At 43.9% G+C, this 23,065-nt stretch overlaps 2 protein-coding genes across 3 annotated transcripts in view; one reads left to right on the top strand and one right to left on the bottom strand.

Moving 5' to 3' along the window:
* Nucleotides 1-10,573, top strand: part of PDZD8 (PDZ domain containing 8) — a 74,671-nt gene extending 64,098 nt beyond the window's left edge. Inside the window, exon 5 of one of the 2 annotated variants that reach the window (XM_064488478.1) lies at nt 6,498-10,573. In XM_064488478.1, coding sequence (XP_064344548.1) covers nt 6,498-6,568 — 71 coding nt within the window. In that variant the 3' untranslated portion in view covers nt 6,569-10,573. Of the gene's footprint in view, nt 1-1,460; nt 4,301-6,497 lie in introns of those variants that run through there. The other variant, XM_010987205.3, reaches the window with a different exon arrangement.
* The window catches only part of SLC18A2 (solute carrier family 18 member A2), a 28,937-nt gene continuing 15,282 nt past the window's right edge, over nt 9,411-23,065 (bottom strand). Inside the window, exons 10-15 of the mRNA XM_064488479.1 lie at nt 16,991-17,069; nt 16,753-16,804; nt 16,022-16,085; nt 13,837-13,956; nt 13,561-13,694; nt 9,411-9,618 (exon numbers count right to left, since the gene is read on the bottom strand). Coding sequence (XP_064344549.1) covers nt 9,514-9,618; nt 13,561-13,694; nt 13,837-13,956; nt 16,022-16,085; nt 16,753-16,804; nt 16,991-17,069 — 554 coding nt within the window. The 3' untranslated portion in view covers nt 9,411-9,513. The remainder of the gene's footprint in view (nt 9,619-13,560; nt 13,695-13,836; nt 13,957-16,021; nt 16,086-16,752; nt 16,805-16,990; nt 17,070-23,065) is intronic.

Below are 23,065 nucleotides of genomic sequence, written 5' to 3'. Positions count from 1 at the left end.
CAGCTCTGAACGCCTCACTGAAGATAGATCGCATAACCCAGTGCTGAATCCAGGCAGTAAGCTCAGGAGCTGGGCAGGGTGATAAGGGGGTAGCAAAGCTGGGGATCAGAAAGACAGATGGTAGAAGAGGAAAGGGCTAGGGCATAAAAGTAAAAAAGCTTGATGTGAACATCATTGAAGTCTTGAGACTGAGGTTTGGAAGGAAAGCAAGTAGTATCAGTCGACCAGCTGGACCATGAGAACAAAGGAGGAATGACTAGACATGGAAATCACCTCAAAACAGATTTTGTTAGCAGACAGGAATGTAAAAGGTGGAAAATAGAAGATTGTGATCAGACGTTAATTTCCTGGTGTATTACTTTGATTTGGAAAAGTTCTAAGTATGACCAGGTCTAAAGCATGGTCTTGCCTGGGCAGCCAAAGGAGAGGATAGAGGTTGAGGAACTCTGAAGTCAGGTTATTAGATGGGGCTGATGTTACTTTGATTTATTTAGAATGCCCTTAAGACCTTTGGAAAGCAAAGCCCCCCCCCCCTTTCTCTAAGTCCTACAGAAAGGGATAGCTTGGGTAAGTACTTTTGGAGGGGAAGGTAGGGAGAGGGCAGGAAACAAATAGAGACCTTAAAAGATACTAGAATATCCCTAGAAGAACACATCAGAAGCTGCTAGCTCTGACTGCTCCGGGAAAGGGACAGTATGGCTGGCAGATAGAGGTAGAAGGGAGATTTTTTACTGTACATCCTTCTGTACCTTTTGAATTTTTAGCTATGTTAATGTAGCACCTATTAGAAAGTAAAATGAAAATTAAGCTGTCGTTGGTACAGATGCAGATAATAAACAACTTGTTTAACTTTAAAGCCTTCCTTTTATGCCTTCCTTATTCTTTCTGGTCCAGAAGAAGATTAATTTGATGAGTGGGGCTAATAAAAACAATCTGTAAAAGAGTCCACTAGTCATAGTATAGTATTTTACTGAGTTTATTTTAAGCATGGTCTCTTAATTTGAATCATTCACCGCATAGCTTGTAATTCCTGGTGCATTTTAGAATTTCCTTCAGTAGACTCAGAGATTCCCATCATTCTAAATCTGGTCTAACCACTGATAAAGTCCTTTCCAGTGGGTCTCACTCTACTCCCTTCCTTAATTCAAACTGAGAAAAAAATGTCATTTAAACCTAGGAAGGAATGGAAAGCAATTAGGAGTTAGCAACTTGGCACCCTTCTAAGAATTTTCATGTCATCATTTGGTTTGAAAAGGTAAATATTTCCAGGACATCAGAGCATTCAGCATTTGAGAATCAGTACACTGATGTATCCATAAGCCAGTAAGATATCTTAGAGGTTTCATTATTACTCTTCCAGTAGTTAAATAATCATGAGTTAATGGCAATTATATTTAGCAAATTAGGTAATTTTTATTGCAGTAATTTATACGCTTTCCCTTTTAAAAATCTTAAAACAGGTGTGAAAATCACATCTACACTGCAAGTGTTGAAACTTATCAAGCAGGCTGGTGACCGAGTCCTAGTGTATTACGAAAGGCCTGTTGGCCAGAGCAATCAGGGTGCAGTGCTGCAAGACAGCTTCGGGCAGTTAGAAGAAAACTTCTTGTCAAGCTCATGCCAACCAAACTATGAAGAGGAAACAACTGGGCTGGCAGTAGATGCTGAAAATAGAGACTTGGATTCTGAATTTGAAGACTTGGCGAGTGATGTCAGAGCACAAACTGAGGTCAGAGACGAGGCACAGTCATCAAGTCACAGTCCCAAACGTGCTCCAACAACACTTTCTGTTAAGCCCCTGGGAACCATATCACCAGTTTTAAACCGTAAATTAGTTGTAGGAAGTCACCCACCACCACCAAAACTTCCATCCAAAGAAGGAAATAAACCCTTAGCCCTAAAATCTTCTGAGATAACAGAACCAACACAAGTGTCAAAATCCGCCCAGGGATCCACTTTCAAACCACCTGTGCCACCACGACCGCAAGTCAAAGTTCCTTTGCCTTCTGCTGACGCCCCAAATCAGGCAGAACCAGATACTCTCATTGAAAAGCCGGAGAAGGTGCCGCCGCCGACTCCTGCAGATAAACCTGCTGAAAAGCAAGTGAAAAATCTGGAGCATGTAGAAGAAGCAGCTGCATCTAAGCAGTTTTTAGCAAAGCCAGAAGTGGCGAAAGATGTGACTTCAGAAAGTTCCTGCCCTCCTAAGGACTGTTCCGATGACCCTCAGGCGTGGGAATCATCAGAGATTCCTTATCGTAATAAGCTAGGAAAATGGACAAGAGCCAGAGCCAGCTGTCTCTTTGACATAGAAGCCTGCCACAGGTACTTAAACATTGCGCTGTGGTGCAAGGATCCCTTCAAGTTAGGGGGTCTCATCTGTTTGGGGCACGTTAGCTTAAAACTTGAAGAGGTGGCTTTAGGGTGCTTAGCTACATCAAACATGGAATACCTTTCTAAATTCAGACTGGAACCCCCATCACCTAAGGCCATGGTCACAAGAACCGCGCTGCGCAACTTGAGTATGCAGAAGGGGTTCAATGACAAATTTTGCTTTGGTGACATTACTGTTCACTTCAAGTATTTAAAAGAAGGAGAGCCAGACCACCATGTAGTCACTAACTTGGAGAAAGAAAAAGAGCTCCATTTGGTCGAAGAGGTTTCTGCCCTACCTAAGGAGGAACAGTTTGCTGGACAGATGGGTCTAACAGAAAATAAGCATAGTTTCCAGGATACTCAGTTCCAGAACCCAACTTGGTGTGATTACTGTAAGAAAAAAGTTTGGACTAAAGCTGCTTCCCAGTGTATGTTCTGTGCTTATGTTTGCCATAAAAAATGTCAGGAAAAGTGTCTAGCTGAGAGCTCTCTTTGTGGAGCAACTGATCGGCGGATAGACCGGGCCCTGAAAAACCTCAGGCTGGAAGGACAGGAAACCCTCCTAGGCCTGCCCCCTCGTGTTGATGCTGAAGCTGGCAAGTCAGTCAACAGAACAACAGGCTTGACAAGACATATCATCAATACGAGCTCTCGTTTGTTAAACCTGCGTCAAGTCTCTAAAACTCGCCTTTCTGAGCCAGGAACTGATCTAGTAGAACCTTCACCAAAACACACACCCAATACATCAGACAACGAAGGCAGTGACACGGAGGTCTGTGGTCCAAATAGTCCTTCTAAACGGGGCAACAACACAGGAATAAAGTTAGTGAGAAAGGAAGGTGGTCTGGATGACAGCGTCTTCATTGCCGTTAAAGAAATTGGTCGTGATCTGTACAGGGGCTTGCCTACAGAGGAAAGGATCCAGAAACTAGAGTTCATGCTGGATAAACTGCAGAATGAAATTGATCAGGAGTTGGAACATAATAATTCCCTTGTTAGAGAAGAAAAAGAGACAACTGATACAAGGAAAAAATCGCTTCTTTCTGCTGCTTTGGCTAAATCAGGTGAAAGACTGCAGGCCCTAACTCTTCTTATGATCCACTACAGAGCAGGCATTGAAGACATTGAATCTTTGGAAAGTCTGTCTTTAGACCAGCACTCCAAAAAAATAAGCAAGTACACAGATGATACAGAAGAAGACCTTGAGAGTGAAATAACCCAACTGATAGACTCTCAGCCGTTCAGTAGCTTGCCAGATGACTTATTTGGCCCATCTGAGTCTGTGTAACAGTCTATTTAAATTTTCAAGTAATTGAAGAAAAGTTGCATATAAAGTACCGCAGATACAACCACATTTAAACCCTCTTATTATGCACTTGGCCTGCTGCTCCACAGTTATTTGCTTCTGTAAGAACTAGAGTGGAAAAGGTGGTTTTCCAGCAAAAACATGACCCGATCACTAAATTGGTTGTTTCAGATCGCATTTATAGCTGTGCTTTTTGGGTTTATACTGGGAATTTATTTTTAATAATTTATTTTTAACTTTTTCTAATTATGTAACTATGTAAGCTAACTTTTCATGTTTATTATGTGTGATGTCTCATTGTGTTATTTTTCCTTTCTCTTCCTAGTTTTTGAATTAATGTTAAATAGGATACTGTCCAAATTCTTGAAATACTTTCTTTTCCATCACCGTTATAACAACAAATTTGCTGCATGCCCAAATTGACAACAGCAATCATTGAGGGAACAGGTTTTGAATCTTACTTTGTGTTACGAAGTTTATCATCTCTACCTGCTTGGGATTTTTGTTATTTGGGGGTTTTGGGGGTGCTTTTTGTTTTGATTTTGTCAAATGTAACATGAAAGCAGACGCTGCAGCTTTAGTCAGTTACGCGGATTGAGTAAAAAAACTTTTTACATATATTGCTTGCTTTCTATGCTTCTGTGAAATTTTTTTCTAAAGCTTCTGTGCAATTTAAGTATAGTAAGAATATGGTGATTAATTTGAAGAGCTTGCATTGAAAAAATATAATAGGGAGTAAATATAGAATGCAGTTGGTCAAGAATTTTTTGTGGAGAGGATGACAAGATTACTAAAAATCAGTAACCAGTTGGATTTTGAAATACAACCTTTCAAAATGTTGATGCTTTCTTTTCAGATGGAAGTTCTAAACATTTATGATTATTTCTCATCTTCACTTCTCCCCTAGGAAATAAAGCATGTGCAAGGATATTTGAAGTTTCAGAGGACTGTTCTTAAAGTGATCTTGCTGATAACTGGTTTTGGCTTTTTGTTTTAGAAACATTTTCATGCATGAGAATGTTGTGAGGGGGAGGAATTGTGCAAAATAGATTTACTGCTTTATCTGGCATCCTACAGGTTTAAAGGAATTGATCATCCTGAATGCTTCTGTAGTTCAGACTGTCATTTAAAAAAAAAAAAAGAAAAAGAAAATTAGACAGCATGGTACATAGGAATTGGGACCAGCTCTCTTAAAATGAAGATCTACTCTGATACTCAGTCCGTCATGTGGATCCCAGCAACACATGACTGAGGGAAAACGTGTGAGCATGATCTCTGTTGGTATACCATAAAAGTTTTGGCCTTTTATATGCCTATGAAATACGTATATGTTTTTCTGTTTTGTAGGTAACTACTGTCGTAATCAATGTATAGTGAAACTGACATGAATTTAAAACTAGATGGAACAGCTTTTATGGCTGGCAGGAAAAGGCAAAGTATAATAGTAAGGATTCTGGCCCAGGTCTATAACCCAGGACTCCATACAAGAGTTTAAGTAGCAGCTCTTCTGTTGGCCATTACTGAACTGTGCAACCATAGACAAGCCACAGAAGGGCTCTGCGCTACAGTCTCCCCAGGTCTAAAGTAGGAATAAACAAAACTTACGCTTAACTACCTCACAGGATTGTTGTGAGGAAAACAACAGCATAGCTGCAGAAGTTCTCTGAACAGTAAAGAGCTACTCAAATAAGAGATGACTTGTATGGATAAAACATTTTTATGGTTAGAAAATTAATCCACTTTTAAAATCAATAGCCAGTTCTCATTCTTGCTATTTCATTATTAAGTGAAATATTAGGAAACGAAATACCTTTCTTGGCCAAGTTGATAATAAAAATATATCTGTGTATGCCCTCCTTTTTTGTTTAAGCATGCTTGCATATAGAAGTCTTCATACACCAAATCCAGTGAAAGCTAAAAAGTTGTTCTGTAACATAGCTTGAAACAATTTACCCAATGTAATAACCAAATTTCATCTTATAAAAAATAACTTACCACTGATAACCTGGAAGGCAGAGTATCTGTAAGTGGCTGGTGGTTATGGATTATACCTTGGAAGTTTTAGTGACATCCAAGCATGCTGCTGAAACTGATGCATTTGAAAGAGCTGTAGAAATAATGCAAAACTGGTTTCATAAAAATCTACTCATGTTTTAAAAGTATTTGACTCTGTAGAACCACAATTATGGCAAGCTCAGTAATGCTGCTAATGATATTTGTAAAATATACCTTCAATGTAGCGCAATATTTTTATATTTACTGGGAGAGGCAGTAGAGGCATCACAGTTGTACGTTAGTGCAAGGGGGGACCACTCCAGACAGCCTAGGGAATAGTAAGGTGTTACTCCAGTGAAAACAGTTGTATTATATCACGGTCCTGATGTAATCATTCTGCCATGCTATGTTATCAATAGCTAAAAACTAATAATAAATAAAAAACTACCACAGAAAACAAGAATATCTTCATTTGATACATCTCAAAAAGGTGATTGCTGCATCTCTATGGAATCATTGCCTGGTGTAATTGGGCCACGAAAACAAGCTTATTAACAAAGTCCACTTTGCTAACAAAAGTGCTGTTCTGCAAACTGCCTAAAAGCATTACTTTCTGGTTTTGCTATTACTTCTTAATGCTGTGAAATATTAGATGTATGGATTTGCCTCTGCTGTCTAGCAGCAGTTAGACAAAAGTGTGTTTCCTACATTGGTATTTCGATGACTGACTGGGTTAGACAGTCAAGCAGAGCAACACTAGCATTACTTTAGAATCAATCAATATGCCACATTTCTTAATATCAAGCCTTATGTGTTTCAGTATCAGAACAAGCTGAAATACTGTGTGGCCATTTTGTGATTTTGAGAGGAGAAAACATGCTAAAAATTTGAAGGTACTGTCAATTCTAAATGTAAGTATATTTAAATTTTTTGAAAGGCAATTTGAAGACACTTGGCTCCTGCTAATGGTAAGATAATAAAATCTTAAGTCCTGTAAAAGTAAGTTTTAAATCACTTTAATTTAAAAATATATTGTCTTTATTTCTAAGTTGAGAGATAATAGCTTTCCTAATCCTTTTTACACACACACACACACGAACTTCAGGGGCCCGTGGACCTACTGTGTTAAATAGCTGCATCATTACATATAGTTACCTCTCACAGCAATCAGGAACACAGTGTAACTTTAGAGATGCAAGGATAACTTACTGGTTTGTTCCACACTCACACCATGTGGCTATTTACATATTTCAATTTAAAACAAATTTTGCAAAGCCAGAAAGTATGGTTCAAACCAGTCTGGAGTGGATTTTACCTGATGCCTGCAAGCAAAGAATAGTCTTCAATTGAATATCCACAGTTAATACCTTCTTACATATTTTATTCCAATGATAATGTCTAGTTAACAAAGGAATACAAACAGGCACAGTAGTGTTCAGAAGGTTTATTAAGTAAACTAGCTAAAACATGTTGTAGGTGGATACACTTAGCAGTCAAAAGAAAGAATTGAATATTCATTGCTACCTCATTAAGCATTTTGTATCTGTTTTGCCAGGTACAAACATAAAAACCACTTCTCAAAAAATGAGTGTTCAAAGAGCTGTGTGTTCTTTGTTCTAATAGACACATTAAAAAACAAACAAAAAACCTCTTCATAGTCTTGCCAACCCCAGAATATTAGTCATATAAAAGACCTTACAGTTTTTCCCCTTAAGATATAATATATCTTTTGCTCTCAAAACAGTTCTGAAAAACATGTATCTTTTATATGATCTCTGGGCATCCCCAGCAGACATGTCTGCCAGTCATTCTAGAAGAGACTGAAGCCTCCCACGCAAAACTAAAAGAGGAGTAAGTTACATGGTATTGGGAGTGGGGAGAACCACAGACCCTCTTAAGAATGGGTTTGTAACACATTCTTTTTTAAGGCTCTCCCCTACGGAAGCAGAGAACAATCCTTCCTTTTAACTTTGGCCATAGAAGTGCCTCCAGAGCCATCCTCCAAAGCAGCAGCCTTGTGTGAGTTGCCCAGTGCAAATACATGAGTAGGAAGCTTGTTTGCTCCCAATACATGCACTTGAAAATCAGACGTCAGATCAGTCAAAGCCCCACAAGAAAGCTTCATAAAGAAATGAGGAAGGAAGTATTAGCTACATTCTCAGAGAATGGCAAGGTTGAGGAGTCCTCCCAAGGTAATAGGAACAGTTTTAGCTTAGTGAAGACCTGACATCAGGTAATTTTACGATTACAGAACTACGGAACAAACAAGTACTACTTGAGACAGTCCACGCTATCTTCAATCATATCTCACACAATACTTGATGTAAGCTGACAATGTTCACTAACACGGTATTTGCTGTTACATCGAAAAGGCACATCAATGTCATGCTTAGAAAAGCTACATTGCACAGCACTAGATGACACACTAACACACATTTTTAGATGTTTGGGTTTTTTCCTGCCTGTGAAAGGGGGTGTGTCCTAACCACCCTGCTAATTTTTTACCTGTTTTCCTAACATGATTCAGATATAATTTTATTCCTCCTCCATCTTCATTTAAAATTTGTTTTCACATAGATGTGAACAACTTTCAGAAGTCTAAAAAAAAGTTTCAGGCAACTCAAAATTAATAGATCCCTAAAAAACACTTGGATGACTTCCAGGTCAAAGGTAATTATAGTCTGATTTTTTCATTTCGTAACAGCTATTAGCCTTTTAAATTTCTTTTCTAAAACTTGATCTAGATGTTGATTTATCTCATCATGCTTAAACAGCTTTGACAGGATAAGGGACAGCTATCCTCGGCGTTCTGTCGTCTGGTAAGACAAGTATGTATCTGAAAGGAAAAGCTTCTCACTCATAACTGTACGTTTGGGTGCTTTTCTCTGCTTTCAGAGCATTTACTATTTTACCCTTATCGGCTTTAATGTCTGCTGCCAACCATATGACATGTAAACAATATAATTTACGACCATCTGTTTCCAGGTAGGTGGTTACATAGAACACTAATGCCAGCTGAGATTCACGGATCTCTCCTCAAGATGACTGACTCAAGTTCTTGTCCTCTACGTTTGAGATAACTAGCTTTTAACTCATGGGTATACTGGTAGTACAGTTGACCCTTGAAAAACACGGTTTGAACTGCACGAGTCCACTTACAGAGTTCTTTCGCTAAATATGGACTGCAGTACTACATGCTCTGTGGCTGGTTGAGTCCACAGATGTGTGGCGGTGGGTGTGGAGGGCCAACTGGAAAGCTGTATGCAGATTTTCAGTTGTATCAGGTGTCGGCACGCCCAAGCCCCATGTTGTTCAAGGTCAACTGTAATTACGAACTCAGTAACTCAACATTCAGTGTCACTACATAATATATGCTGTCTTATTTGATTCTGTTTTTCAGACTTCCTTCTGGCTTCTCATTGTTGGAAGTGTCTCGGAGATAATGTGTGCTTTAGTTTTAAACACTCATTACCAATATTCAGAAAAAATATAACTTTTTACCCAGGTGTTCGTGAATGTAAGTTAAAAAATTATATCTGATTTGGATTCAAATATTTATAGATTTACACTATATTTCGTCAAAATATACTGTATAATATTTAATAAAATCAAATACATAAAATAAAGTTTTCAACACTGTTTATACAAACCCCTAGAAAAGCTGCTTTTTCTTTATAAGGCTGTTGGCAATCGATCATAACCATGGAAAAGGAAGGACCTTTGGTGGTTCACTCTTTGACCAGGGAAGAAGGGTATGACGAAGACAGTTCTGGATGAGCCATTTCACTGGAAACACTGTTGCACACAGTTAGACACTTGGGTGACTTTGGAGGGTCTCAGTCACTTTCAGACTCTTCATCCTCACCTATCGGATACGCCTGGATATTATTCTGAGTGTACATTTTTGTTTTAATGGGGCAGTTGTGATCCATGAGAATAGCCTAAAAGAGAGCAAAGTGCAGATTTATTAACTTCTTGTTTCATCATGATACAATGGTTTTAACCTGATTTTAAGGACTAGTAGTTTGAAAACTAGATACAGTACCACCTACTATTAACCACGTAGGCGTCTGGTGCAATTGCTAGGTGCCTGGCCTGGAGGACCCGGGGTCCCGCGCTCTGAGGGCCCCGGGCAATCGGAGACAGCAGCAGCAGCCTGCGTGCTGTCTTCATTACACCCACAGGGGCTGTGAGTCAGCAGAGGGGGCGGGGGAATCTAAGCTGAAGAAGGGTATGCAGGTTCGGTTTAGGAAGAGTTATACTTAGAATGTTGGAATTAGGGTGGGGGGGACCCGGGAAGTCACACAACCCACCTTCATTGTAGCAGCACTCTTACTAAGGACGCGCTCTCCCCTTAATGCGACGAGCTCCTGTGTCAGAAACGTACCCGAGGCTGGACTAACACCTGGCTCCACATTTCTATTCACGGATCGAGTTCTGATTCCAGCCATCATCACAGACTCTCCTTACACTATTTCAGACCACTGCCTTAGATTTCCCCAGACTAAACGTCACAGAGCTCCCCGCACTGCAGTAGGGGGACAGGCACGTTCAACTCTCAACTGAAGGAAAAGTAAAAAGGAAGGGGTTGTCTCTGAACTCAGAGCAAAGCCCAGTTACTAAGAGTTGAGCCCTGGCCCCGCCAAAAGCCGGGTTTCTTCTCACACACAGCAGAGTCGGGATCTCTATCCAAAGTGATGAAAATGTGGGAACAAGTGAGTAAAAATGACACAGATAGGAAGCTGGGACAGTGAGACAGTTACAGCACTAATGTTCTAGGCCTCGAGACTGAAGACCCCAGGCCTATGTGCTAGAAAAGTTTTACTTACCAAGTATCTTAAATTAAAAAAAAAAAAAAAAAGTGAGTTTTGCATCAGAGTCACCTAGTAAAAGAAAGTTGTAGTCCTCAAACCACCTACCTTCCTGGGCAACAGCTGGAAACTTCAAGAGAAAGATGTGAGAAAGGTGACCTATCTTCAAAAGTAACTCAACCTGAGAAAAATAAAACTCCCTTCCAGAACACGGCTTTTCTCACCGCGTATTCTGAGAGCTAGAGGCTGCAAGCAAGCAATGGTCTCACAACAGGAACAGTTTCCTCAAATGACAGAGTTGGTTTTCTTAGCCTTACAGAGGGACCTGAGTAACAGGCTTTTTTCTCTGCCTGTATTGGTTAACAGTGATTATTTAAAAAAAAAAAGTTAAAAAGCAGAAATCCAGTAAACCAAATGGAAGAAATACTCAAGCGCTCAGAAGCTGGTTCATGATTAGATGACCTGGGAGCCATGAAAACAGCATTCAATCTTTCCATTCAGAGTGTAAGTCCAAACACCACTCTATCAGAATGCTTCCTAATGAGAGAATGACTTGCTAAGGTCCGTATGTCTTATTCTTGGTCTCGCGTCCCCTGCGTGAGGTAACTGCTGATCCTGAATGCCAGCACTTGTCTGCATTGGATTTTCTCAAGTGGGCAGTAATCAGCTGTTTCTCCTCCAAGGCAGGCGGCTTCTTGCCCTCGCCCCCCTCGTCATTAGGTGCGATTGGTTTCCAGCCTGTTTCTTCCTGCTCTCCCGCACGGTAAGCGGCAGCTGCTGGCTGCCACCTTCCAACGCTGCCACTGTGCCAGTCAAACGGCATCTGACGCGATGCCTTCGATTACAGGCACCCATTATCAGCAGCAAGATGCACATTCTCTTGCGTTGTCAGTGGTTCATCCTGCTCGGTGCTGATTAAGGATTTTGACACTTTACAGGGAAAGCGGCTTTCTGGACGCCTGTCGTTCTTGTTGCCTCGCCTTTCAGGGTGATCTCTTCCACTTTCTTCGGCACTTTTCTTTTAAAATGAACTAGAGCCTCAGTTTAAACGGGGAAAGAGAAGATGTACTGAGGCCTGCCTCCTGCCAGTCCGGAGCACACCCCGCATCCTCTGACCTCATCCGTTTCCTCCGACACCCAGATAAGCCCTCCTGCTGCTGCCCACAAACGGACCACATGACAGCACCCACCTCGACTGCCGTCAGGAGGGCAGCCTGGGGTCTGGGGAGTAAAAGGAAGCAGCTCTTGCCCCACAGACGGACCACCGGGCTGACTGAGCGAGTCAGGTTAGGTCAGAGCAAGAAACGAGAGTGGGGTGACACTGGAACCAGGGACAATTTATTGAGCATTTACTATGTGCCAGACACGGGGGTGACACTCCACTGGGATTCCTCCCTTCAATCCTCATGACACCCTTGGTGACAGACAGCTCAGCTTTAGGGCCTGTGTGGACCTTCCCTTCCTCCCAAGAGTCTTAAAACAGTCTCCTGGGTGACAGAAGCATTTGTAGGTGATTTTTTTTTTTCTGGTCAAATAGGGATGGAAGTAATAATCTTCACTTAAGCCTTAATCAGATTGATATGGTGGCAACAGAACAAAAGTTTTCTTTTTTTGGTCTTTTTGGTTGGGGGGTGGGTTGTGGGGAAGCGAGAGGTAATTAGATTTTTTTTATTTTTTACTGGAGGTACTGGGGATTGAACCCAGGACCTCCTGCATGCGAAGCACACTACCACTGAGCTATAACCCACCCCCTCAAGAGTTGTTTTCTGCCGTTGCACAGAGAATTTCTGACCCTGCTTTGGACACGGTACCGGGCTGGGGTCAAACAAAGGTGGACAGGGAGCTTAGACAGCCAGGCTGGAAGAGAAGTGCCCCGGTTGTTCAGAGCTGGGGAGGCATCAGCGCAAGAGGGAGGAAGGGGGCGGACGTCGGAACGTTTCCACAGCCACTCTGCTTCTTTGAGTCAAACGAGGCATGAGTAATTCAACATTATCAAGTTAAATCCTATATAAGAAAGGGTACAAGACTAGTGCTCAGTGCTGAATGGGTTTTTTAAAATATATTGAGCTAACTGATGAATGCAAAAGATGCCCAAAACAAAGACTGCACATAACCTAACTTGGGGCTCTGTGTCTGTCTTTAAATCCACTCTTTGGGGAAAAGCGTAAAAGGGCAGTTCAAGAAACCCTGAAACATGAAGACCTATTTCAGTTCAACCGTCAGAAGGAACTTCCAACGTCCTCCCAAGAGAACATCACAGGTGAACCTCGCATCCATTCCTCAACACAAAACTACCATCTCCACTGGCCTTGTTTCTCATTCACTCTTAATCTCAAGCCCTCGTCTTTCAACTAGATGAGTGTTACCACCATTTGATATTTTAGAAAAACAGCAGCCACACCACCACCAGGTGTGAACATTTATCAGAAAAGGTAAAATGACTAATGCATTTCAAAATTCAAATTAGAATCGGTAAGTTAGAATTTGCTCAGAAGAGGAACACTTTATAGTCAATACCACATTAGCCTACAGCTATGTTTCTAGTCATGAAATTATGAATTTAAAGGTTAAACATGCTCACATCTATGTGCATAAATGACAATTTTTCCATAAGGTTCATTAAAACCATCTCCAGAGTCTTATGCAGTGAAGACTAAGACACTATTACTGAAAGCTGTAAAGATTAGGAGAAAAGCAAACAGACCCAAAGGTGGCTGATCATAGGAATAAGCACAGGAGGCAAAAAAGTTATGTTTTAGATTTTCAAGAAGCATAGAAAATTAAACTGAACTACCCATGTTTATACCTGGCTGACAGAGCTCTACTGACTGCTAATCTATGTTCAAAAATAATTTCATTCTTTAAATGTCTAAACATGATACTTGATACAGTAAAAGCAGCAGCTTCCCTCTGTGGTATAAACTAAAGAGAAACTCTTACTACCATTTATGTTTGGGGAGTTCTATTCAGGAAGGAGCAGAAATATATTTTAGAACTATGCCTAAGACGTTACCCAGAAGACCAGGCTAAAATGACCAAGAAACACGTCATTGCATCCTAAAATTTTCTTACCATTTTTTCTTCCTTGGCAGGTGGACTTCGAAGAAAAACGCAGAGAGGAGCAAAAAGAATATCAATTACTCCAATAATTGTCATGAGCCACGGAAATCCAATTGCCTTTGCGATAGCCCCACCAGCGGAAGGACCTTTCAGGAAACAGAGAATTAGATAAAGCTCTCTCTAAATGTCTTGTAGGCAGAAATATGCAAAGGTTTAAGTAATTTTCAGCAGGCATTATCAATCACGCACTGAGAAAAAAAGGTTGTTTTGAAAAGCCAATGTCCTTACCTATCGCATATCCCATACAGAATGCCACATCCGCAATGGCATACACGCTCCCGTAGACCGACACGTGCCGCAGGTCCACCAGGTAGCCCATGATGGGCATCATCGACGAATCCACCATGCCTGTGGACAGTCAGGGAACACAGGCTACAGAAAACTGATGGAAATCCACAATGGGCTGAATGTCAGGGACCGTATCCAAGACTCAAAGCCCTGCCAAGAGTTCTTCCCCTCTCAGCACTGCTGCCACAAGACTTGAGGTAAACTCCCTAGAGCGTATCTTCCACCCAGGAGAGACTGAAGGTGCCTGAGGCTGGGACTGGAACCCAGACCACCATCTGCCTGTTCTTGGCCTCATCTCACCTTGTCCTCCACTGTCTGCTGGAGGGCACCTAGGACTCTGGTGACTCACTGGCCGTTCTTCAGATCCAGGGCATTGCTGGCTCCGGGCTGTGTGGACCCTGAGCCTGCTTCTTGCGGGTGATTTCCTGATTTGCTCTTTTCTGGCCCACTTGTCCACTGCCCTCAAAGAGTGGGCGAACCTATGTGCCTCACCCAGCCTCGTCCCCAACCACACCCTGGCCTCACACTTAGATTAGGAGAGTTACAGCTGAAAAGTACTAGGCAGAATCAGAAAGAAACAGAACAGGAAGGAGAGTGAGGGCTCATCTGGCCCTACTTGGGGAACTAAAATCAATAGAGGTTGGCTCATTTAGCTGGCTGAAAACCAAAAACCACCACCAAGACCTGTATTAGAATCTCTGGTCTCTTGAATAGTCAGGGACAGGAAGCAGAAAGAAAGAGCACAACATATTCAGAGTTCAGGGTCCAAATTCCTGGCGGGCAAGCATCATCACGCCTCATCTCTCTGAACATCTGTCTCCCCACTGATAACATGGAGATGAAAATGGCTAAATGAGATGACAGCTGTGAACACGCCCAGCAGGGCATGCAAATGCTAGGTCCCTCACCCACACACCTAGCAGAGGCAAGAGGATAAGAGAAATTTCTTTCATTCAACTATTTTTTGCTGATCACCTGAAATGTGCAAGGTGCTGGGACATGGGGTGAACAAAACAAAGAGCTGAAAAATGAATGACGATTGTGACCGATGCTACGAAGGTGCCATGAGAGGTTATGTATGTGTATGTGTATATGTATGTGTATGTATACATATGTCTATATGTATCTGTATGTTTATATACATGTATGTATATGTACGTGTATTTGTATGTGTGCACATATTGTGTATATGTGTGTACATGTAAATGTATGTGTATGTATACGTGTGTCACATGTATGTCTATATGTGTGTGCATATTATGTGTCTGTGTGTATGTCTGTATGTGTATATGTAAATGTGTGTATGTGTATGTATACGTGTCACATGTATGTCTATATATGTGTTTGTATGTACATGCATTTGTATATGTGTGTGTAAATGCCTGTGTAAATATATGCATGTGTATGTGTAAGAGTACGTATATATGTATACGACTACGTGTATATTTATACACTAGGAGAACCTAACCTGGTCTGAAGAGTCAGCAAAGCCTCTATTCTTTCTACTGGACCAAAGATTCAATTCCTGCCTTTACCCTGTGACAGATTTAGCTTTACTTCTATCACGATCAATCTGTATATTATAAATAAGAAATGAGCGTATGCTATTTATCTAAACTATTAACAAGATTTTCCCTAACATATTACTTACCTTCCTCACATTACTACAGACTCGTCCCCTTTGCCTGTGAAAATGCCCACGGTACAGCTGTTCATCAACACATCAGTCTACCTTTTCTGTACAAACCTTATTCAGAAAAAAAATACATATGAAGTTTTTGTCCCCCAGCCTCATATGAGAGGGTCTGTGCACAGATATGAGCCCAAACAAATGTGCTCTGAGTAAGCAGTTCGTCTGTTTGCCCAAGATCAGCAGTGGAGAGTCACTTTGCTTCTGTAAATATCAGGCTTTTTCAATACTGGTTTTCAGGAAATAAACGACTGTGTGGAAGCTGGTACCCTTCTGTAGATGATCTACAAGTTGTACTTGAGCTAAGCTGCCCACAGCCTCCTGCCAAGTGTCTAGAAATTTTAGATTGAGTAACTATAGTCTGCCTGAGTGAAAGGAACTCTTTCTTAGTAAAGGGAAAACAAAGTTTTAAGGCACAAGGCACATGTGACTTACCAATTGCAAAACCAACTCCAAAGTTGGGAGCTATGAGTCCATAAATGTTTTTTGCAAAAGGGATCTGTAAGAGGAAATAAATATTATACTAAAACAACATGATACACAGCTGTAAATCATCTTGCAAAGACATCTTAATGACCTGTTTTCTCTGGCCTGTTTTGCAAGTTCCCTTCTGAAGGAAACAGAAGGAGGAAGAAGGATGGAGTTTGGGCAAAAGTGGACCCTCCAACGCTGTAACAGTCAGAGCTGAAATGGGTTTTGTGACCACCAAGAAAAAACAGTTCAGAGTCATAGGTGACCATTCGGCCTAGTCCATACTCCATTTTTGGAAAGAACTAGAAGGTCTCATTTGGGGTAGATACTGGCCTTTGGCAGAAGATGTTTTATTCTAGAAAAACATCTTGCTATTGTTTCTGGCTAGTTGCCCTGAAGTGTTTAAGACACTGTAATGTTTAAGATGATAGTGGAAGAAAGAGTGAAATAAAAACTAGGTAATAAAACATTCTAAATAACTTCCAACTGCCATACAATGAAAATAAACCCTTTGGAGAGTACTGTCCAAAGTTTTTAAGATGATTAAAAAAAAGAGAGAAGAAAATGGAAGATGTAATAAAACTAAATGTCAACAGACTTTAAACTGCTATAAAATATCTCCTGGCGATTCTTGCCCAAAGCAAACGTTTCATTCACAGATTATTCCCACTTGCCACATGTCCTCTTTTACTCACACATAAAATGCTGATTCCAACAATTATCATTCCTAGAAGAGCACAAAGCCACCTGCCAAAAAATAAATAGGGCATCATCGATAAACAATTCCACCCCCACTTCACCCCACCCCCACCCTGGTCCAAGCTTTACTGGAAATCAAAACAATTACTTGTAACAGCTAAGGTAGAAACATTCAGAATTTTTTTGAAGAACTACTTATTATAACAGGGTGAGTATTGTTTCATTTCACCTTACCTCCCCATTTTGTGTGCAAGGATCCCAAAAACATTGGTTCCGATGAGATAAGAGACACTAGCTGGCAAGAAAGCAACGCCTGTAAATTTATGAAAAGGACACCTTATCAGGACTGCTATCAGTCAAGTGTGAGAAAACCTAATAATGCTTAGACACCACAACGGGGATCAGAGCAGATGAAATGAAGCCCCGGGGCCTGCACCCAAGCAGCTAATATCCGGTGGCTGACGGAGCCAGTCTGGACCCCACACGGCTCATCCGTCCGCACGAAGCTGCTGAGACACTCCAGAAATGAAATCCAGTCCTCTATCATTGCTTCATCTCGCCTCCTCCTCTGCCGGGTGGCGAGCTTTTCCCGGGACACCGACAGGCCCTACCTGTGGAGCTGTCAGCTGCCATCCCACCCAGGTGACAAGCAGTGGTGGCATCTCCTTCTGTCCCCTCCCCTGTCCTTCCTTCTCTGATAGAAGACACAGGCATTGACAAAATTGGGGCACAGTTAAGCACAAATTAAAAAAAGTTAAAATTATCCCACACCCCATCACTCAGATAACCACCACGGTTGCTTGCCCCTTTAAGTTTATATGTACTTAAATAAATGGGTGTCCACAGAATTTTCATGGGGTTTTTCCCCAAAAAATATATGGGATTGTATCTACAGTTCTCCATCCTGCTTTTTTCAATTAGCTTTATGAACATCTTTCCGTGCCAGAAAAATAAATAAGTAAATAAATGTTCATTTTTTGTGCCCAGGTCCTATGTGATTGACAATTTCACGTCCAAGGTTTAATGCTCTCCTAGGGGAGGAATCTTGCCAGCCCCAAGCCAAGACTGGTTTCCAGCTGCCGGTGCCAGTGGTCATCTTGAAAGTACCCTCTGCCTTGAACAGAAAAGCTACTCAAGCCAGCTCAGGTGTGGCAGCCAGAGAACTTGTCCACAACAGCTCCATCTGGTCCCCATCCAGTATTGGGACAATAGGAAAATCTCTTCTTGAAAGATGGCTTTTCCAACTTTTAATAATTTTTAGTATTTTTTCTTGAAATCCAGAAATACCAGATTTGCTGCTAAGCTTTGCCCACATGGTAAAAGTTCCTTTGTTCTCAATCATACGACTGCATGAATTAGATATGCACTCAAAATGCACAGGGCCCGGGGTCCTCAACCAGGCAGCTCACCAGCACACAAGTGGCAGGTGTGATCCTGCCTCTCCAAGGACATGCGAGCTTCCACTGCCCCTCTGAAGGCACTAATGCAAGCCATCAAATCTCCAGAAAGGCTGAGCCTTCCAGCACAGAAGGGACTTCACAGTGATTGCTTGCAGGAGCTAAATACAAAAGCAAATCTTCCTAGACTTGATAATCTGGAAAGTAACAATAAAGTGCAACCTAGTTTCATGCTCCAGGAAACTGTTTCCCTCACCCTTAGCAACATAAGGCGGCCACATCATTGCTGGGTGTGATTGGACATGGCACACGTTACCAACAACACGTGTCCAGCTCAGGGCCAGACTGCAGCAAAGACAATGACCACAGCATGGCTCTGGTCACCACAAGAGCCCCTTCAAAGGAGGAGCCAGATGATGTGAACCACAACGTGGCTGCACTAGGGACGCACACAGGTATAAGGCAGCGCTCTGGGAACAAGAATCTGCGGCTGGCACAGCTCTCAAAGCAGCTGGCATTTAAGCCTGACCCTGGAGGGGCGGAGCAGAGAAGAACTAAGTTAGTCTGGAGACGTAAGAAATCATGAGGGCTTTTGTCACCGGATGGGTATCAGGGAGGCATAAATGAACGAAGCAAGAAAAGTATCAGAAAAGCAACAGCACAGGTAGCGGGTACCCTGATGAAGAGCCAGCGACATTCAGCCTCAGGGTCAGAGAAACAAAAGGAAAACGGAGGGGAGGGGCCCCGACTCCATCTAAGGAGGCAGCTGCCATCCTGCCCAGACAATTACTGCCCTGGAGGAGTGTGGTCCCAGATGGGAAGGTCTGGTTTTTCTAGAGAAGTTGGAAGTCTGGATTCTTACGTGAAATCTCTTGCTTTTTACATGTTGGCAATTAGTCTTTTAAAGACATAAACCTCATGCAGGCCAACACAGTACCAGCCGATCAAACCCTACCTATGGGCTGAATCTGGCCCACAGACACCCTATGTAACCACACGATGAAGGAAGTGGCTGGCAGAGAACCTGGCCGGAATGGCTTGCTGGAGAATCCTGACTGCAGGAGCGAACCATGGAAAGGATCTCTGAAGCCAAAACTTCAAAGCAGGGATGCAGACAAGCTCAGGGAAAGCCCTGGATCAGCTATGTCCCCCGGAACCAAGCGGAGAGCTGAGCTCACACGTGTGACCTGGGAGCCATCATATGTTATTTTCCACGGACAGCAAATACAGTTGGCCGTTGAATAACATGGGCTTGAACTGCGCAGGTCGACTTGTATGTGGATATTTTCAGTACACGCTCCGTGGTCAGTTGAATGCACAGATGAGGAAACTGCAGCTACAGAGGAACAGTGGATATCAAGGGCCGACTATAAATTTTTGCAGATTTTCCACTGTACAGAGGGTCAGCGTCACTAACCCCAGAGCTGTTCAAGGGTCAGTGTACTCTCAGACAGCAAACACCAACGTCCTGATTCTCAACCAAAAAGCATGGGACTAGGAGGCATGAAACAAGGTGTTCATTTCAGCTGGAAACTGACCAGCCAAGGCTTGGGTGGGTCACTTTAACCCCTTAGAGCCTGAGAGACAGCAACAGCTCCTGCCGCTCACACCTCACAGGGAGGCTTTGAGGATCACATGGAAACGTGCACAACAAGGGCCTTGGCACCAGCCCTCCTCCCAATCTGATCCCTGTGCCCCGTCACTCATGCAAACCCCTCCTTATCCACTGCTCACCCTGGCCTGCTCTCCTGACCTTCCGCAAATTGTAGTCAGCGCCTGAGGGCAGGGACCACTTCACCTGTCGTCCCCCCCACCACAGCCTGCCCCTTGGGGGTAACAGGCAGCGACATGGTCTGGAACCCACAGCTCTCCTTTCTCAACTTCCAAGCCGGGGACAGGGCCATGCACCCTTTGGACCTTGGGCTCCGAGTTCCCGAGTCCTATTCTGACAAGCCTCGGCATCCTCTGCCAGGACCTCAGCCACCTCCTGACAATCCGCAGAACCAGCCTCCCGGAACTCAAAGAAGCCTCAGGGTGCCTCGCGTAGGAGCCCATCTGCTGTCCCAAGAGGTGGCCATCTAGCTCTGCTCCGAGACCTGGAGCCAGGAGCCCCCGACTCTTCCAGACAGCCCTTTCAGGGGTGCCTCCTACTGCAGGGCGGGCATCCTAACACCAAGCCCTAAGCTTTTCCTTCACCTCCACCCACTGGCCCTGGTTCGCATTCTGGAGCCAAGAGAAGCTGTTTTCAACCCCCACCTCTAACCCAGCCACCAGAGTTGGAGGACGCATCCCACCCATGACTCGGCTTTGCCGGTGAAACACGGCCCAGGCTCTGGGCTGTTCCCCAGTGGCCCCACTGTCCAAGTTCAAGTTACTTCTCTACCTTGAAACCTGGTTCCCAGAACTGCCCCAACCCACGATGGGTCCACAGCATGGGACCACTAGCATGTGAGGAAGGAAACAAAGGCTGAATGAATCTGCAGGGCTCCTTCACTGTCCAGCATGGGCATCTCCCCGGGCTCGTAGTGCACAGACCTGGGCTTCCTCCAGGCGCCCCCACCTCGCCTTCACGGGGCATTTTCCACCCCAGGGCAGGACGTCACCCTCTCACCAGAGGAATTTCTGCCTGTCAAGATCTTTGAATCTGTGACTAATTGAACATCTTTATCCCTCCTACGTTTGTATCACCAAATGCAAACAAGACTACTTTCTAGGCCTTTTCCCAGCCCTGTGAGAAGTGTTGATGGGGCCGGGCTGCACCGGGGCCACGTGTGCGAGCCTGCTCTTCTCTGGGCCGCCGCCCTCCTTCCCAGCATGCGGGCGCCTCCTCGCTTACGTCTGCTTATAGGAGTTCACCAAGAGGGATCATCTGCCCACCCCTGTGTCCCCAGTGGCTTGGCTGGGAACCAGAATGGGGCAATGGTCCACTCCTTGGGGTGGGGGCTCAGGAGGCTTAAGTCCTCACATCCCATGACGACAGGATGTTGGCAATCTCCTTGTCTTTGCTACCCAGCCAGGCTGACGCAGGACGTGCACAAGTCACAGCTGGATGGGAGCAGGAAGGCTCCCCCGCCAGCAGGTCAGTGTCCTTCCCTCCATCCCACACCACATCCCCATGCCTCATTAAAGGGCCAGAAGAAAGAATCTGGTGGCCCTGTTGTCTGAAGTCTGCTCTAAGCTTGCCTTTTAGGGTCATAGGCCTCATCATGACCATGAACTTTGATTCCCTAACCCTCAGGGTGTCAGGGACAGGTCACCTGACCCAGGACTTGAGGTAAAGCGATGCCATGATGGAATTCGACATTTGCAGATACTAACTACTATGTATAAAATAGATTGTGTGTGTAAAGCACGAGGAACTATATTCAATATCTTGCAGTAATCTATAATGAAAAAGAATATGAAAAGGAATATTAGGATGTATATGGATGACTGAAACATGATGCTGTACACCGGATACTGACACAACACTGCAAACTGACTACACTTCAGTTTAAAAAAACAAAAGAGAGGGGTGCCATGATGATTCTCCCTCCACCAACCCAAACCCGGGGCACACCCAAGGGCAGCGCAAGAAGACAGGGATGGGCTCTCGGGGAGCCCCCTGGAATAGGGGTGGGATGTGTCCTCACCTCCCTAAAAATTATGGCCAAACCCACACTGTTCAATAACAGTGTCACCCACGCAGCTCAAAGATTGTTTTGCTCTGACTTCACATCTTACGGTCTTTCTCCAGAAATAATCAGGGAAGCAAAAGGTAGAACGGTCTCTCCCTTTTCACACTGGACGGAAGAGAGTTCACGTGAGACCCTGAACAGGGAGGGGCTGGCAGCCAGGGCCTCCAGGCCTGCGTCCTTGCCTCGCAGACAGGTCCCCTCCTCGAGCCTTCTCACCAAGGCTCGGAGGGGCCTGAGGGGCTCGGAGAGGTGGGCCAAGAGCTGCCAAGGCCCACAGGTTCCCTCACCCTGGAGATGACTCTGCAAACGGACACAAATTTGATTCTCTGGAGGAAACGCAAGTCTATCTCTGAGGCAAGGAAGGAGCCATCTCATTGGGGGGAAGGTACGGGGTTGAGGAACATCTGGCCATGGTGATAAGCCCCACGAGAGGACCTCCTGATGCAATCTGGGCCGCCTGCGACCTGCTATCTGACCCGGATGGCCCCAGGTCTCTGCCTGACGTGGAAGACTTTATAAGGAAAGCCTCAGGCTGTGTCTGGAGAGGAAGAGGGCACAGCCGCTGATGAGCCCTGCACATGGCCAGGCCGTTCAATTAGGGTGATAAGTAGGTTAAGTAGAGAAAGCAGAAAAGCATCCCTGCCCAGGAGCACGTGCAAAGCCAGCCACGTACCACCCACCCGGGGTGCCTCCCGAGACACCGAGAGGCCCCAGTCACTGCCGGCACCAGAGGGAGAGAAACCCCAGAGAAACAGCTCCCACGGTGTAATCCACCAGTATCAGCGACAAGACGTGACAGAAGTCCGTCTCTCCTGCAGAGCGGTGGGGTCTCCTTAGGACCTTTGAGAGCCTCTGGGTTTCTTCTGCTGTCTCTGTGGCCAGGAAGTTCAGAGCTAAACTTCTGCCTAAGAACTAGCCTTAGTTTAGCTCCCAGAATCTTTCCTCCTTCACTGAATGACTCTTGTTGTTGGAGGCTTGGTTTTGGTCTTGTTTTGCGGCCTGATCCACATACCATAAAATTCACCCTTCTAAAGTGTACGGTTCACCGGTGTTTCATATATTCCCAGGGCTGTGCCACCATCACCAGTATTTAATTCCGGAACACTTTCATCATCCCAAAAAGAAACCTCCCACTCACCAGCAGTCCCTCCCTATTCAGCCCAACTTCTCAGCATTTGGGGCTTTTTCATGAAGGAATTTTTTTTTTTTTTTTTTGATGAAAGAACACAGAAGTT

Source organism: Camelus dromedarius, chromosome 8, assembly GCF_036321535.1.
Source record: "Camelus dromedarius isolate mCamDro1 chromosome 8, mCamDro1.pat, whole genome shotgun sequence".
In the NCBI taxonomy this organism is placed as follows: domain Eukaryota; kingdom Metazoa; phylum Chordata; class Mammalia; order Artiodactyla; family Camelidae; genus Camelus; species Camelus dromedarius.
Note: the sequence above shows the minus strand (reverse complement) of the source record. Positions and strands in the feature narration are given on the sequence as shown.